Genomic DNA, 15,929 nt, shown 5'->3' with positions numbered 1-15,929 from the left:
CTCCCGAGTAGCTGGGACTACAGGCATCCGCCACCACGCCCGGCTAATTTTTTGTATTTTTAGTAGAGACGGGGTTTCACCGTGTTAGTCAGGATGGTCTCGATCTCCTGACCTCGTGATCTGCCTGCCTTGGCCTCCCAAAGTGCTGGGATTACAGGCGTGAGCCACCGCGCCCGGCCCTCGGGTACATCTTTATCAGCAGCCTGAGAAGAGACTAACACACACACATACACACATGTCCACACACACATTAGATCCTCTCCTGTGGCAACTGACACATTTCTCTGACTAATCTCTTCCACTAAATGCAGTTTAATGCTGGGAACTCCCCTTGGGCTCTGACTCTTCTCCTCTCTGAGCCTCCACCCTCTTGCAAACACTGGGAACCCGGAACATCAAGCTCCTGGGAATTGTTAACTTGACACAAATGTGTCCATGTCACAAAGGTCAGACAGAACTGGGTTGAAACTCCATTTCTCCTACTTAACTTGCTGTGTGACCTTGAGCAAACTACCCCACCATTCTGAACTTCAGGGTCCCACCATATAAGACGGTGAAACCAAGAGCGACCATGTTTATGTAAGCAGCGCCCCCTGGAGTTGTGCGACGAGGTGGCCAGGCCGTGCCACAGTTCTTTGGAGCTTGGGCTCTGTCTGGATTTGATTCTGGCTCTGCCACTCGGAGCTGTGGGATCCCAAGGCAGGCTCCACACCTCTCCGTGCCTTCGTGCCTCCATCTGTCCAACGGGGAGAATGACAGTTCCTCCCTCACATGGCTGCTAGGGAGAGTGCTTGGTCCAGGGTAAAAATACCCAATAAATATTAGCGATTGTTATTACAGAGTCTCTATTTCACAAGCAGGGATGATGGGATGATGTGAGGAGTAATTCACACCACGGTCAAGGATCCGGGTTGGCCCACTGTCTCAGAGCAGCCATGTGCTCAGTTAGGACTACCTGTGCACTCCCTGAGCCTGGGTGGTGAGACCCATGAGGCAGGAAGGGGAGATGGCAGCACAGGGCCCTGCCCTCACCCACCTTTTGGCTGAGGCCAATGGCAGTTCCTGTTGACCAGGAGGGCCTGAGGATCTGCTGATCCGGAGGCCACGATGCACCCATCCCATCTCCCATATAAGACAGCAAGCCTGGCCCTGCAGGCACGCCGTGCCCAGAAACCGAATCCTCTACCGGGTCCTTCAGCAGATGTGTGCTTGTCTAGGGAATGTTTCTCTGGGGTAAAGACTGGGAGGATCCCGACGCAGGAGCCTCTGAGCAGGCACCGGAAGGTTGGTGCTCCTGTGCAGATGGCACATTGTGCCAAATGCGCACTGAGGGGGCACAAGGACACCTTCTTCCCGTGCTTCATATACACACTCTATGGCACAGCTAAGTTCTTCTCCTTGGGGGGAAGCCGGCTGGGATCCTCTTTCACAGATCTCAGGGGTACAGGTGGGAGCAGGTCCAGCAGGGAGGCACCGGTGTGAGCTGATGAGGCAAATATGGGCCACAACACCAAGGACCAGTGACCAAGGACCAAAGACCAAGGACCAATGACCAAGGACCAAAGACCAAGGACCAATGCAGGCTCTGGCTGTGGAGGGGAGGCTCCTGTCGGGGCAGTGACAGGCTTGGCTCAGGTGGGCTCGGGTGTGGGCAATCCTGCCCTCATGCAGGGTGGCAGACCCCCCCACCACTCTGGGGTCACATCCAGCCTAGGAACTGGCTTGGCAAGGGCTGGTCCAAATGGTCCAAAAAGGCAGTGGCCAGGGGCCTGGAGGTGGCACATTTGGGGCAGACTGCTTTCGTTGCAGCTGAGAATGGGCACAAAGGGCATGGACTCAGAGTGTGGCCATTAAAAAGGAACCTGAGGCTTGGCCAACACTTTCTGCTTCTCTGCCTGCTCATCCCTCACAGTCCCTGCCTCTCCTCTGGGCCTGTGGTGGCTGTCTTTTTTACAAATGAGGAAACGGAGGCAGGAAAAGGTTAAAGGTGACATGTGCGAGGTCAAATACTGATGAGTGGAACAGGCATGAGAATCCACGTCTCTTCCTCCCCAGTGGGGTCTGAGGACAGGGTGGCTCTAGAGCAACCTCAGCACAGAGCTGTGAATGCTGACCGAGTTTTGCGGCTGCCTTCCCGATTCACCCCCTGCCTCATTTCCCTACACTGTCACTAGGGGGAAGGTTCGGTTCTATTCTACTCTACTCTACTCTACTCTACTCTATTCTATTGAGATGGAGTCTCACTCTGTCATCCAGGCTATTCTATTCTATTCTATTCTATTCTATTCTATTCTATTCTATTCCATTTTATTGAGATGGAGTCTCACTCTGCCATCCAGTCTTCTCTTCTATTCTATTCTATTCTATGATAGTCTCATTCTGTCATCCAGGCTGGAGTGCAATGGTCTGATCTCAGCTCACTGCAACCTCCACCACTTGGGTTCAAATGATTCTTCTTCCTCAGCCTCCTGAGTAGCTGGGATTACAGATGCCTGCCATCATGCCTGGTTAATTTTTGTAATTTTAGCAGAGACGGGTTTCACCATGTTGGCCAAGCTGGTCTTGAACTCCTGACCTCAGGTGATCCACATGCCTCAGCCTCCCCAGAGTGCTGGGTTTACAGGCGTGTGCCACCGCACCTGGCCTACAGTTCTGATTTTATACAGGAGGGAACTAAGGCTCAGAAAGGTTAAGTCCCTTGTCAAGGGTCACACAGACAGAAAATAACAGGACCCAAACCGGGACTCTGTTAGACTCAAACAGCCCAGGCCCAGATAGATAGGAATGTCTGATTCTCACAAAATGTCCTACTTGATGGAGGGATGCGTCCAGTCTGGGGTGATTCTGCACTCTGGGGGACAACTGGCCATGTCTACAGTCTACTGCTGTGACACTGGGGGCTGGGGTGGGGGGTGCTGCTGACATCCGGTGGGTGGAGGCCAGGGAAGCTGCAGAGCACAGGGCAGCCCCACCAGTTATGTGGCCCCAAACGTCTCTGGTGCCCTTATTTACAGAAAGCACCGTCAACTGAAGAGCATTTCCCACACTGCAGAAGCCAGGCTCGTGGGCAGCGAGGTCAGTGTAAGCTGGGCTCCCAGGGACTGGACCAGTGTCGGGGGGATGCCCATAGTCTCAGGAGCAGGCAGCCCTGTCTCCCAGCCCCACATGTGACTAAGGAGGCTGGCGGGGAAGGCCTGTGGACTGAGGGAAGGCTAGTAAGGGAGCTGCCTCCTCAGGCCCTGGCTGGACTCCCGTCAAAAGTCTCCCCAGCAAAGACATCAGGCCATGGAGTACGGGACTGCCCGAGCTCCAAAACCATAAGAATACACACCTCACTGAAGACGGGATACTTTCTGGGGAGATGAAATGATTCTGGAATTAGACAGAAGCGGCGGTTGCACAATGTTATCAACATGCTGAAAACACTGAACGGCATGGCCAACCACCCGTGCCCAACGACCAAGGATCAATGCAGGCTCTGGCCGTGGAGGGGAGGCTCCTGCAGGGGCAACGGTAGGCTCAGGTGGGCTCGGGCCTTGACATTCTATGTCGATAAACATTTTTGAGACACACACACACACACGCGCGCGCGCGCACACGCACACGTGGTCCCATGGGGCCAATGTGGTTACAGAGAAGTTGCCGTGTGGGTGGTAATGCCTGGTTGGATCAGGATTTAACAGGAAATGCTCCCAGCAAGGGTGGATGGCTGGGCGGGCCTCAGGGTGCCCATGTTCATTGCTAAATGCCAGCAGAGGGCTTTGCTTCTTGGGAAACGTCTGCAGAAGCAAATGTCTTTCTGGTTTTTCCCTGAGTGAAGCAGTGAAGAGGGTGTGTGGGGCAGCCTGGAGTTGGCACCTCCGGACACAGGGGAAAGGACGATGCCTGGATCCTGACGGGCCGCTCACCCCTCACTTGGCACCAGTCTGGGCTCTTTCCCCACTACCTGCTTTCCCAGTGGCCTCTGTGTCACCAGCAGGTGTGAGCTTTGCCACAGAGGGAACTGCCCAGCACCAGGGGCTACAGCCAGGACCCCTGGGTAAGAGGCAAGTAAGCGGCCCAAGATGGGGCACTGGGCATGCTGCATGGACCTCACTGAGGTAAGATTTCATCAGAAGACAAAAGCGACATGTACATCCCCCCAGCTGCAGGGGTTGCTGAGCGCACCATTCCCCCGGGCCTGGCTCCCCACCCCTGCAGCTGGGGCGCTGCTTTATTTTTTTGAGATGGGGTTTTGCTCTGTCGCCCAGGCTGGAGTGCAGTGGTGCGATCTCGGCTCACTGCAACCTCTGCCTTCTGGGTTCAAGCGATTGTCCTGCCTCAGCCTTCCGAGTAGCTGGGATTACAGGTGCCCACCAGCACGTCCAGCTAATTTTTGTATTTTCAGTTGAGTCAGTGTTTCATCATGTTGGCCAGGCTGGTCTCGAACTCCTGACCTCAAGTGATCTGCCCGCTTTGGCCTCCCAAAGCCAAAACATTACAGGTGTGAGCCACCACACCTGGTCTGCAGCTGCCGTGGCTTCTGCCACTGCTAAGCTGCGCCCTCCACCTCCCCACTGCACCTGTGGACCCTGACTTCCTTCCAACCCACCCTCTATGCTTCCACTGGCAGAGCACAGCTGCTTCCTGTTGCTTGCAACACAGGACTTAAGGCATCCCCCGAGGAAGGGTCAGCCGTGCAGTGGGGGAGCTGGGACTGCAGGCAACATGGCCTGGCTGTGAAACTCTAGGGATGGCGGGCAATAGAGGGAAGCTGCAATCAGGTGGACACACCAACAAGACTGGGGCCGTCACAGCTCCTCGTGAAGCCCCCTCCCTCTGCCTCCAAGCCCTGGGTAGACACTGCCTGTGCTGTTAACATGAACATAAACCAATCAACCTGAGTTGCCAACATTCACACGGGCAGATGCATCTGATGCCTGCCAGAAGGAGGCCAGAAGTTAAGTTTTCTTGGCCAGAATGGAAACAACGGGAGGGGAAGCCAGGGTGAGCTGGATCCTAGGCTGGAAAGACCCAGGGCATCCTCGGATGCCTAAGGCCAGGACTCCAAGGAAGGAAGACACATCTGTCTGTCCACAAGTCGTGAGGAAGACCTGGGAGAACAGGGGCCTTTTCCTGGCCTGCAAGTTGAAAGATTTCTGTCTGGGCTGCACGTAGCAGCAGGGCCTCCAGTATTATCAACTCCATTGGTGGGAACCCCTAGACCCCAGAAGTCCCTGCCGCCGCAGCTTCTTCCTGCTCAGTAGTTCTCACCACTAGGGGTCAGCATTGGACAAGGAGACCTAGGAGAGGCCCAGGGATCCGGCCCCAGCCTGTCCTGGGGGCCTGGTCCTTAGTAAACCATCCTGCTGTGGTTACCACGTCCAGGGATCCGGGCCCAGTGCCAAGTGCTTCTCCTGCTTTATTTCTTGGAAATCCTCACAAGAGCCCTACAAAGCACAGTCAACTCTTGAACAACGTGGGTTTGAACTGCATGGGTCCAATCATCGGCAGATTTTCTTCCACCTCCATTACCCCTGAGACAGCAAAGCTAATCCTTCCTCTCCCTCCTCCTCCTCCTCAGCCATTCAGCATGAAGACAACGAGGATGAAGACCTTGATGATGATCCTTTTCTTCCACTTAATGAATAGCAAATATATTTTCTCTTCCTTATGATTCTCTTTTGTTTTTTTGAGACGGAGTCTTGCTCTGTTGCCCAGGCTGGAGTGCAGCGACTTGACCTTGGCTCACTGCAACCTCCGCCTCCCGGGTTCAAACGATTCTCCTGTCTCAGCCTCCCGAGTAAATGGGATTACAGGCACCCACTGCCACACCTGGCTACTTTTTGTATTTTTAGTAGAGATGGGGTTTCACCATGTTAGCCAGGTTGGTCTCGAACTCCTGACCTGAAGTGATCCACCCTCCTTGGTCTCCCAAAGTGCTGGGATTATACGTCTGGCCTGATTCTCTTAATAACATTGTCTTTGCTCTAGCTTTCTTTATTCAAAGAATACTGACATGGTTGGCTCTGGGTCCCCAGCCAAATCTCATCTCCAATTGTAATCCCCACGTGTCAAGGGAGGGACCAGGTGGAGGTAAGTGGATCATGGGGCTGGTTTCCCGCATGCTGTTCTCGTGATAGTGGTAGAATTCTAACAAGATCTGATGGCTCATAAACGTGTGGTAGTTCCTCCCGTGCTCATTCTCCCTCCTGCCATCTTGTAAAGGTACCTGCTTCTCCTTTGCCTTCCACCATGATTATGAGTTTCTGAGGCGTCCACAACCGTTCAGAACTGTGAGGCAATTAAACCTCTTTCCTTGGCCGGGCGCGGTGGCTCAAACCTGTAATCCCAGCACTTTGGGAGGCCGAGGAAGGCGGATCATGAGGTCAGGAGATGGAGACCATCCTGGCTAACACGGTGAAACCCCGTCTCTACTAAAAAGTACAAAACACTAGCCGGGCTAGGTGGCGGGCGCCTGTAGTCCCAGCTACTCGGGAGGCTGAGGCAGGAGAATGGCGTAAACCCGGGAGGCGGAGCTTGCAGTGAGCCGAGATCCAGCCACTGCACTCCAGCCCGGGTGACAGAGCGAGACTCCGTCTCAAAAAAAACAAAACCAAACCTCTTTCCTTTATAAATTACCCAGCCTCAACTATTTCTTTATAGCAGTGCAGGAATGAACTAATACAAATGCAGAAAACGAGACAGTTAACACACAAAAGATGTGCTCACTGACTGTTCTCAGTAAGGCTTCTGGTCAACAGTGGGCCACGAGCAGTTACGGTCTAGGGGAGTCAGAAGTTATACATGGATTTAGCTGCACAGGGGATCAGCACCCCTAAGCCCTGTGTTGTTTAAGAGTCAACTCTATATGCCATTATCTCTGTTTGAGTTGATGGATATGGAGTCCAGAGAGGTGAAGGCTCAGTCACACAGTTGGGAAGCACCTGGGGCTGGATTCGAACCCAGATCACATGGCTGTAACCACACTGTTAGCCGGCATCAGCTCTCTGCAGGACAACAAATCCTCTAAGAGCTACGTCCTCCCCCTGCCCCTACTCTTCAGGAGCTCCTCCCACATTCTCCTCCCGGCCTCTGTCACACTGAGCCCCTGGTGACTTCTGGAGGCCTCTCTAGCCACAAGCTCCCTGCAACTGCCCAGCCACCCTATGGGGAAGGTAGGGTGGGATTAAGACCCCAGTCCGGGTACGGTGGCTCACGCCTGTAATCTCAGCACTTTGGGAGGCTGAGGCAGGTGGATCATGAGGTCAGGAGTTTGAGACCCGTCTGGCCAAGATGGTGAAACCCCATCTCTACCAAAAAATACAAAAATTAGTCAGGAGCAGTGGCGGGTGCCTGTAATCCCAGCTACTTGGGAGGCTGAGGCAGGAGAATCGCTTGAACCCGGGAGACGGAGTTTACAATGAACTGAGATCGTGCCACTGTACTCTAGTCTGGGCGACAGAGCAAGATTCTATCTCAAAAAAAAGACCCCACTCCCAGCGCAGTAACAAGTAAAAGGCACTGAAGCCCAGAACAGTTGAGTGAGCAGCCCAAGGTCACACAGGAGCAGGCAGAACAGACCTCCAGGGCGCTCTCTCCCGACCCGGACCCTCTGTCCCCACACACAAAGGCTACGCATCTCCTGGGAACACGAAGTGTCTGGAAGTATTTTGAGGGTTTGGTTTGGGTTAGGAAAAAACTATTTGTTTCCTTAATGACCCAAGTAAGACATTTTTGCTGCAGAGACATTTGAAAAGAGGCCAATAAACAAACAAATAAATAAAAGTCACTACCACTCTGAGAAAATGAATGTTAATATTTCCATGTATTTCCTCCCAAATATTTTCCTAAGCAAATATGTATATTTTAAACAAAAATTTTTTTTCCTTTCCTTTTTTTTTTTTTTAATTTTTTTTGGAGACAGGGTCTCACTGTCGCCCAGGCTGGGTGCAGTGGCTCACTGCAGCCTCCACCTCCTGGGCTCAGGCAATCCTTTTGCCTCAGCCACTGGAGTAGTTGGGACTATAGGCATGTACCATGCCTGGCTAATTTTTCTGAATTTTTTGGTAGAGAAGGAGTTTTGCCATGTTGCCCAGGCTGGTCTCAAGCTGCTGGGCTCAAAAACGATCTGCCTGCCTTGGCCTCCTGAACTGCTGGGATTACAGGCATAAGCCATCGCACCTGGCCTTCTTTTTCCTAACAGTAGGTTGGGGTGTGTGGAAAAGTGAGTGTTTTCCCAGCATCTCCACATTCCCTGGGCCCAAGGCAGGTGGATAAAAGCCTGGCCCAGGCTCTGGGGGCATGGTCTTGGAGGGACACTTACGGTGCATTGTAGAAAGCCCCCTCCCGCCGCGGGCCCCGCCCCTCTGCTTGTGTTCGGCTCTGCCCCACCCACCCCACCCTAGGTCTCCGAAGTGAGTCGATGCCAGACGTCCTGGCTCCCAGCATGGCACTGCTAGCAGATGCCAGGCCCACCTGGGTGGGGAGGGTTCTCACCATGGCCAGCTCAGCCTCCAGCTCCTTCATCCGGTTGTCCTTGAGGTCCAGCTGGGAGCGCAGTGCTGTGGCGTGGTCTGTGGCCTCCTTGGCTTGGCGCCGCAGCTCCCACTTCTCACGCTCCAGCAGGTCCTTCTCCTTGGCCAGCGCTTTGACCGCGTCCTCACTCTCCTGTGGGTGGGACAGGCAGAGAGCACAATGGGTGTTACAGCCAGGCTCCTCCTGGCCCAGGGACGCCTAGAGGGGGCCTAACCCCTAGATGGAAAAAGAAGTGGGGAGGCCCCATGACCTGTGTCCAGGAGCTCTGGCTGTGTGGTGGGAAAGCCGTGGGCACGAACTCCAGCCCTGCCACAAACTAGCTGGAAGATTGAAACAGAGACAAACCCAGTAGATGCGGAGTAAATCCTCTTTGCGCTGCATGAATGAATAAGTGGGCAAATGACTGCTTTGGGTAAGTCATTCTACCTCATCAAGTCTGGGTCCCCCGTACGTAAAATGGGGCAGGAGTCAATCCTACTTGTTTCAAAGAATTCTAAAGGCCGAATGACTGCACGCGTGGGAAATACTTAACACAGTCCGACAGAAGTTAGGGTGCGATAGTTGTTCTGGGGTTTTGTTCTGTTTGGTAAATTGTGTTCATCACAGGGAAACAGGATCAACAGGAAGGAGGCACCAGCGACCCCAATGGTCTGGACTGCCACAAGGTCCGGCCACCATCCCACAGGGTCACAGCCTCTGAGAGAAATAGCTGCTGTGTCCTGAATGCAGCACAGTCCTCAGCCGCTTGCTCCGAGCCCCTCCCCAGGCTGGCCCTCCTGCATGAGCTGTTTTCTGTGATTGTCCAGGGAAGGGCCAGGCCCCGGCTGTGCCAGTCCCCAGAGCAGAGCCAGCAGGGAAGGGCCAGACAGCTGAATCGGGGCTGTGACCTCTGTTGGCCGGAGCAAAGTTGCAGAACAACAGACGTCCTTTTGAGAAGGACAGTCCCAGCAGGGAGCCCTACCCATCCACCCAGCCACCATCTTCCCATTCACCAAACTGAAAGCAAATCCAAGGTCTCCGTGTGGTCTGGGACCGCGGAGGGAGGCCACTATCCTGCCTTGTCTGACAAACCTGTCTCTGAAGGCCTCACTTCCAGATGGTGAAAGAGGGGGAGGCCGAGGGAGAACTTGGCCTTTTCTCTGTGGCTGTCACAGAGCTGTAGCTATGGCCTTGGTTCTGGAGACAGAGGGAGAACCTGGGCCAAATCCTGGCTTTGCAATGACTGTTGTGAGTCATCCCTGCCTCAGTTTCCCCATCTGTAACCAGGGGATAACACCACACATGCTTTGGAGCGTTTGGGTGGGTCTGAGGGAATCCACCTGGAGCGTTCTGCATGGGACTGGGCTCCCGGCAGGCACCTGCTCGCTTCACTCAGATCGCTGCTCAATTGTCTCCTCCTCCGAGAAGCCTTCCCTGGTCACCCACGTAAGAAAGAAGCCCCAGGCCCTCTCTAACCTGTTTTCTTTATTTGAAGCTGATACTGGTCTGTTATTCAACCGAAATTTGTGGATATTTGTCTGGTACAAACCAGACAAAAATCCCTGCACTCCTGGAGCTTACAGTGAAAACTTCTGCTACAGTGTAGAACTGACCACCGGGGTAAGGGTTGTCCCTGAGAACCCGCTGGTATACAAGAGGCTGCTTATAAAATGTCCCTGAATTAGGAGGAAGCCCCACTAGGACCCTCAGGATTATTTTTGTCTCATTGCAGTCACTGATTCATGCTACTACTCATGAACAGACCAAGGGCTCTAGGCCAGGTGGGAAGGCCTTGTAGGTGCTTTCAAGTTTTGGACTCCCACCTCCTTGGGGTCACATTCCGCAGCAGCAGGAAAGCTGGGCTCAGCAGCAACTGTCATGGAACTTTCTGTACCGTGCTAAGGGTTTTAGGTGCATTATTTAAACCTCACAACCACCCCTTAGGCAGGGACTCCGATTATCCCTATTTCACAGATGAGCAAATTGAGGCCCAGAGAGGTAAAACAACTCTGCCAGCCCATAGACAGTGTGGTAGAGGCCTCAATCCCTGCTGGTAGCTGAGGCAGGAAAGGAACTGAAAGGAGACCCCTGAGAAGTCTGGAACTGGAAGGGGGTTGGAGGTGGTGGGAATTGACAAGGGTGGGATTTGGCCAAACCTCGTGGGGCCTTGGATGACAGGCCTGGGAGCTGAGGTTCTGTGGAGCTGCCAGCACTCGGGGATCACATGGACGTAAGAGGGGAGTGTGGCCGAGGCAGGCAGATCCCCTGAGGTCGGGAGTTCGAGACCAGCCTGACCAACATGGAGAACCCTCGTCTCTGCTACAAATACAAAATTAGTGGGGAGTGGTGGCACACGCCTGTAATTCCAGCTACTTGGAAGGCTGAGGCAGAAGAATTGCTTGAACCTGGGAGGCAGAGGTTGCAGTGAGCCGAGATTGCACCATTGCACTCCAGCCAGGGCAACAAGAGCAAAACTCCGTCTCAAAAAAAAAAAAAAAAAAAAGGGAGTGGAATAGGGAGGGGAGAGGAGGGGGCTTCAGGGACTTATAGATCTGGCTGGGGGCTGGGCGCAGTGGCTCACGTCTGTAATCCCAGCACTTTGGGAGTCTGAGGAAGGTGGATCACTTGAGGTCAGGAGCTTGAGACCAGCCTGGCCAACATGGTGAAACCTCTTCTCTACTAAAAAAGTACAAAAATTAGCCAGGTGTGGTGGTGCACACCTGTAATCCCAGCTACTCCAGAGGCCAAGGCACAAGAATCGCTTGAACTCAGGAAGTAGAGGTTGCAGTGAGCGGAGATCATGCCACTGCACTCTAGCCTGGGCAACAGAGCGAAACTCCATTTCAAAAAAAAAAAAAAAAGGCTGGCTGGGGAGGTGACAGTAGTGGGATGAAAATGGCCTGTTTTAATGTGGCCTCTACACCCGGAATCACTCTGTGTCCAGCCCTCAGCCTGGCTGCCTGGCCTGCTGCGTGAACTTCCTCAGCTGGGTTTATGGAGAGTCCTCCAGTCGCCCTTCTATCTGCAGTCATGTGACAGGGAAAGTGCATTTGGCACAGCTTTCTGAGATGTTGCAATTTTGCCACATTCTGTTTCTTGTTTGTTTTTGTTTCCTTTTCTCAAATTTTTTTGAGATGGAGTCTCGCTCTGTCACCCAAGCTGGAGTGTAGTGGTGCGATCTCGGCTCACTGCAACTTCCGCATCTGGGCTCCAAGCAATTCTCCTGCCTCAGCCTCCCGAGTAGCTGGGACTACAGGTGCACACCATCACATCTTAATAATTTTTGTATTTTTAGTAGAGGCAGGCTTTCGTCATGTTGGCCAGGCTGGTGTTGGACTCCTGACCTCAGGTGATCTGTCTGACTCAGCCTCTCTAAGTGCTAGGATTACAGGTGTGAGCCGCCATGCCCGGTCATCGGCCACATTCTGGACAGGCCAAGACCCCTCCTTTCTCAGCAGCCTTGTTCCTCCTGTGCCGTTCCCCAACCCCCAGTAGCTCAGGGCCTGGGGTCCTTCCTGTTGCCTGCTCCCGTGGAGTCCTGCAGGGATCTCATGGACCACGGCAGACTGAGTGGGCACAGCCGAGTGGGCCAGGGAACCTGAGGGTTCCAGTCATCCTGTTCCAGGAGGACATTTATTTTGCACACAAAATGCAAATCATTTTTGATAACCAGCTGCAAGATCTTGGAAGAGGTGAAATACAACCAGGACTTGTGGCTTCAGTTTGGCCAAACTGGCTCTAAACATGTGTCCTTGGGTCAGTCACTTGACCCCTGTGGACCTCAGCCTTCCCACCTGTAAAATGGGGCTGGACCCAACAATGACTAAAATAATGTTTGAATGTTGCTATTCCACCGATCTGCCGGACCTACAGGAGCGACTCTCTCTAATTCTAATATTAACATCTTAGTATTAAAGTATTAATTTTTAATAAATGAATGTTTTCCAAGTTTCATTTTTCTAAATGAACCTGAAGGGCATGATGAAGCCAATCAATAAAAGTGGCACTGGCTGCTCAGCTGTGGCCACAGGGAGCCCGGCAGCCACAGCCACGGGGCTTCTATTTAGTAGTGTCAACCCCACCCCAGCTGCCGGTCAGACTTGGGGGATGCCCCTAGTCACCTACGACTTAAAACATGACACGGTGCTCTCCATGGGAATTTTATTGCCAAATCTGAGCTGGATGTAACACTTCGAGATGGATATATTAATTACCCTGATCTGATAACTATACATCCCATGGATCCAAACATCATTATGTACCCCATGAACATGTATCATTTTTGCCCAAACAATTTTAAAAAACAAATTTGACATATCATTAAAAGACACAGAGAAGCACTGGTATGAAATGCTAGGCTGGTCACTGAAATAGCCAGCGCTCTACCCACACACAGCTCATGGGGACAGCTGTGACCGCCTCTCTGTGGTCGGCCTTGGGTTGTTGAAAATGGCATACAGTGGGAATCATTCCTTTGTTCCTCTGAACACGTACTGAGTGGTGTGAGGAGGGTGGCCCAGGCAAGGCCTGGTCCTATGAGCTCTGGGGCTGGGACTCTGGGACTAGACCTCCTGGGTTGCACCCTGCCTCTACCCTTTCCATAATGATGTGGCCCTGGGCCTGAGACTTTACCTCAGTCTTAGTTTTCACGTGTTAAATGGGGGGAATAGGGACAATCACTCCTCAAAGGATTGCTATTAAAGTAGCAAATGTGAAGAGATGAGGGCAGTGTGTGTGCACAGTAGGTGCACAATAAACATCTGCTACTGGTAATATCACATACATGTCTGTATACAGTAGGCGCACAATAAACATCTGTTGGTAATAGCACATTCATGTCTGTATACAGTAGGTGCACAATAGATGCCTGTTACTTGTCATGTTCATGCCTGCATACAGCAGGTGCAAAATAAACATCTGCTGTTAGTAATATCATGTTCATGCCTTAAACAGTAGCTGCACAATAAACATCTGCTATTGGTAATACCACGTTGATGCCTGTATACAGTAGGTGCACAATAAACATCGGATATTGGTAATATCACATTCATGCCTGTATACAGTAGGTGCACAATAGACATCTGCTATTGGTAATACCATGTTCATGCCTGTATACATTAGATGCACAATAAACAGCTGCTATTGGTAACACCATGTTCATGCCTGTATACGGTAGGTGCACAACAAACGTTTGGTATTGGTAATACCATGTTCATGCCTGTATACAGCAGGTGCACAACAAACGTTTGGTATTGGTAATACCATGTTCATGCCTGTATACAGTAGGTGCACAATAAACATCTGCTATCGGTAATACCATGTTCATGCCTGTATACAGCAGGTGCACAACAAACGTTTGGTATTGGTAATACCATGTGCATGCCTGTATACAGCAGGTGCACAATAAACATTTGCTATAGGTAATACTATGTTCATGCCAGCTCCTGCTGAGGTGGCTTCTGAAGGCAGCCGTCACCACAATCCTTGCCAGGACGATTACCTGGTAACAGTGCCATCTTTTGGATCCTCTCGGACTCTGCTCAGCACCCTCTTGCTTTTTTTTCTTTCTTTTTTTGAGATAGGGTCTCATTCTGTTGCCCAGGCTAGGGTGCAGTGGCACAATCTTGGCTCCCTGCCACCTCAACCTCCCTGGCTCAAGCAATCCTCCTGCTTCAGCCTCCCAAGTAGCTGGGACTACAGGCGTGTGCCACCCTGGCTGGCTAATTTTTAAAATTTTTTTGTAGAGATGGAGGTCTCACTTTGTTGTCCAGGCTCGTCTGGAGCTCCTGGGCTCAAGTGATCCTCCCACCTTGGCCTCTCAGAGTGCTGGGATTACAGGCGTGAGCCACCGTAACTGGCTGCTTTTCTAAATCCTGATTTGTCCTCCTTCAGGGCATGCGTTCTCAGGGAGCTCCTTCTTCTAGCTCCTGATTCCTGGGTCCTCTGAGACCCTCTGTCCCTCCCAGAAGGTCTTGTCTGGGTTCCTTTCTGCACAGGTCTTGCCTCTCCAACCTTTTCCCAGAAAGCAGGCCTACGACTGGCATCTGTGTGGGAGCAGCCACAGCTCCACTCCTGCCCACCTGGGACCTTCATTTCCTTCTCTGGGTTTGCCAATGAGACCAACACCAGGGAGTGGCAGGTGAGGGGACAGCAGAGGGGCTTCGAAATCCACTGTGGAAATTTCATGATCAAATGGCTGACTCCAAATCCACGAAGGCAATAATGATAATAATGATAACGACAATAACAGTAGCAGGCATATGCCCCTACTTCCCCTTGCTTTTCATGCCCTGGGAACCTTAGCGCTGACAGCACTGGGCTGTGAGTAGTTGCAATCTTTATCCTGCTTTGCAGATGTGAAGGCTGAGACCAGGGAGAGTCATCTGTTTGCCCGAGCCACCCCCTAGCGAGTACAGAGGTGAGATTCTAACCTAGCTGTCTGCTCTTAATCCCTGTGCAACCCTGGTCCCAGGAGGAGGAAGCTGGTGGCTAGGCGGACAAGTACAAGGGTCAGCTTGGAGCCTGTCTCCTGCCCTGGGGCCAGCACATCACTGAAGGCTGTGGGCTAGTTCTCTGGCCCCACCGTATCCCATTCTGAAAAAACAAGAGGTAACTAGCTTTCCATGCTCCTGGGCATGGGGCTGCTCAGGCAGAGGCTCTCCCTGCCTTGCCCACTGAAAAAAAACCAAGCTCCTTAGGCTGAGGATGGAGAAATGAGAGAGGTGGACACAGAAGGGGAGGCAGGGAGGAGAGGCGAACAGAAGATGCTGTGCTGAGCGCCAGGGGGCGATGGGGTTGGGGGAAGAGGCGCACAGCGCAGGGGGAAGGCACGCAGGCTCTGCACCCAGGCCCTGTAAGCCCCTGCCCTGCCATCACCGGTTGCATGACTGTGGATGAGTTATCTCCCCTCTCTGTGTCTGTCGGCTCATCTGTGAAATGGGAGGATAACCATATGCCCCCCAGTGTCCGTGTGGGTGTTAAATGAATGGACACACACGAGGCTCTGAGAACTCTGCCTGCAAGCCCTTGAAGTACACGCCGTAACTCCCACAGCACGCGCCTGTGAGCATACACGTGTACCTGCATCATCAGACGGGAGAGCGGGGTCCCCTACTCCTCCCTCTGCATGGAGGTCACTCTGAGCCCCTGGCCTCTGACTCTCTGCTGGTGGCCAAAGGCAATGCTGCTGAGAGAGCCTTGCCCTAAGGAGCAGACCCCAGGCCCACGAGCTGCTTCCCACGCCACAGTCTGAGAAAGCAGCCCTGCCTCCCTCTGCCTCGCTTCTGGGTCGTCCCCTTCCTGCCAAACTGTTTGCCTGTGGCAGGCATGGGGAGGCTCAGTTCATCTAACATGAAGGGGAGCCAGGCCGAGCAGGCAGGGCAGGGGGAGCTGGGCAGGCAGGGCAGGGGAAGGCTGGGCCGAGCAGGCAGGGC

At 52.9% G+C, this 15,929-nt stretch overlaps 1 protein-coding gene across 2 annotated transcripts in view; it reads right to left on the bottom strand.

Moving 5' to 3' along the window:
* Positions 1 to 15,929, bottom strand: part of KAZN (kazrin, periplakin interacting protein) — a 199,700-nt gene that overhangs the window by 75,711 nt on the left and 108,060 nt on the right. For both annotated transcript variants that reach the window (XM_011966784.1, XM_011966785.1), the window contains exon 4: positions 8,479 to 8,649. In XM_011966784.1, coding sequence (XP_011822174.1) covers positions 8,479 to 8,649 — 171 coding nt within the window. The remainder of the gene's footprint in view (positions 1 to 8,478; positions 8,650 to 15,929) is intronic.

Source organism: Mandrillus leucophaeus, unplaced genomic scaffold (genome assembly GCF_000951045.1).
Source record: "Mandrillus leucophaeus isolate KB7577 unplaced genomic scaffold, Mleu.le_1.0 Scaffold773, whole genome shotgun sequence".
In the NCBI taxonomy this organism is placed as follows: domain Eukaryota; kingdom Metazoa; phylum Chordata; class Mammalia; order Primates; family Cercopithecidae; genus Mandrillus; species Mandrillus leucophaeus.
Note: the sequence above shows the minus strand (reverse complement) of the source record. Positions and strands in the feature narration are given on the sequence as shown.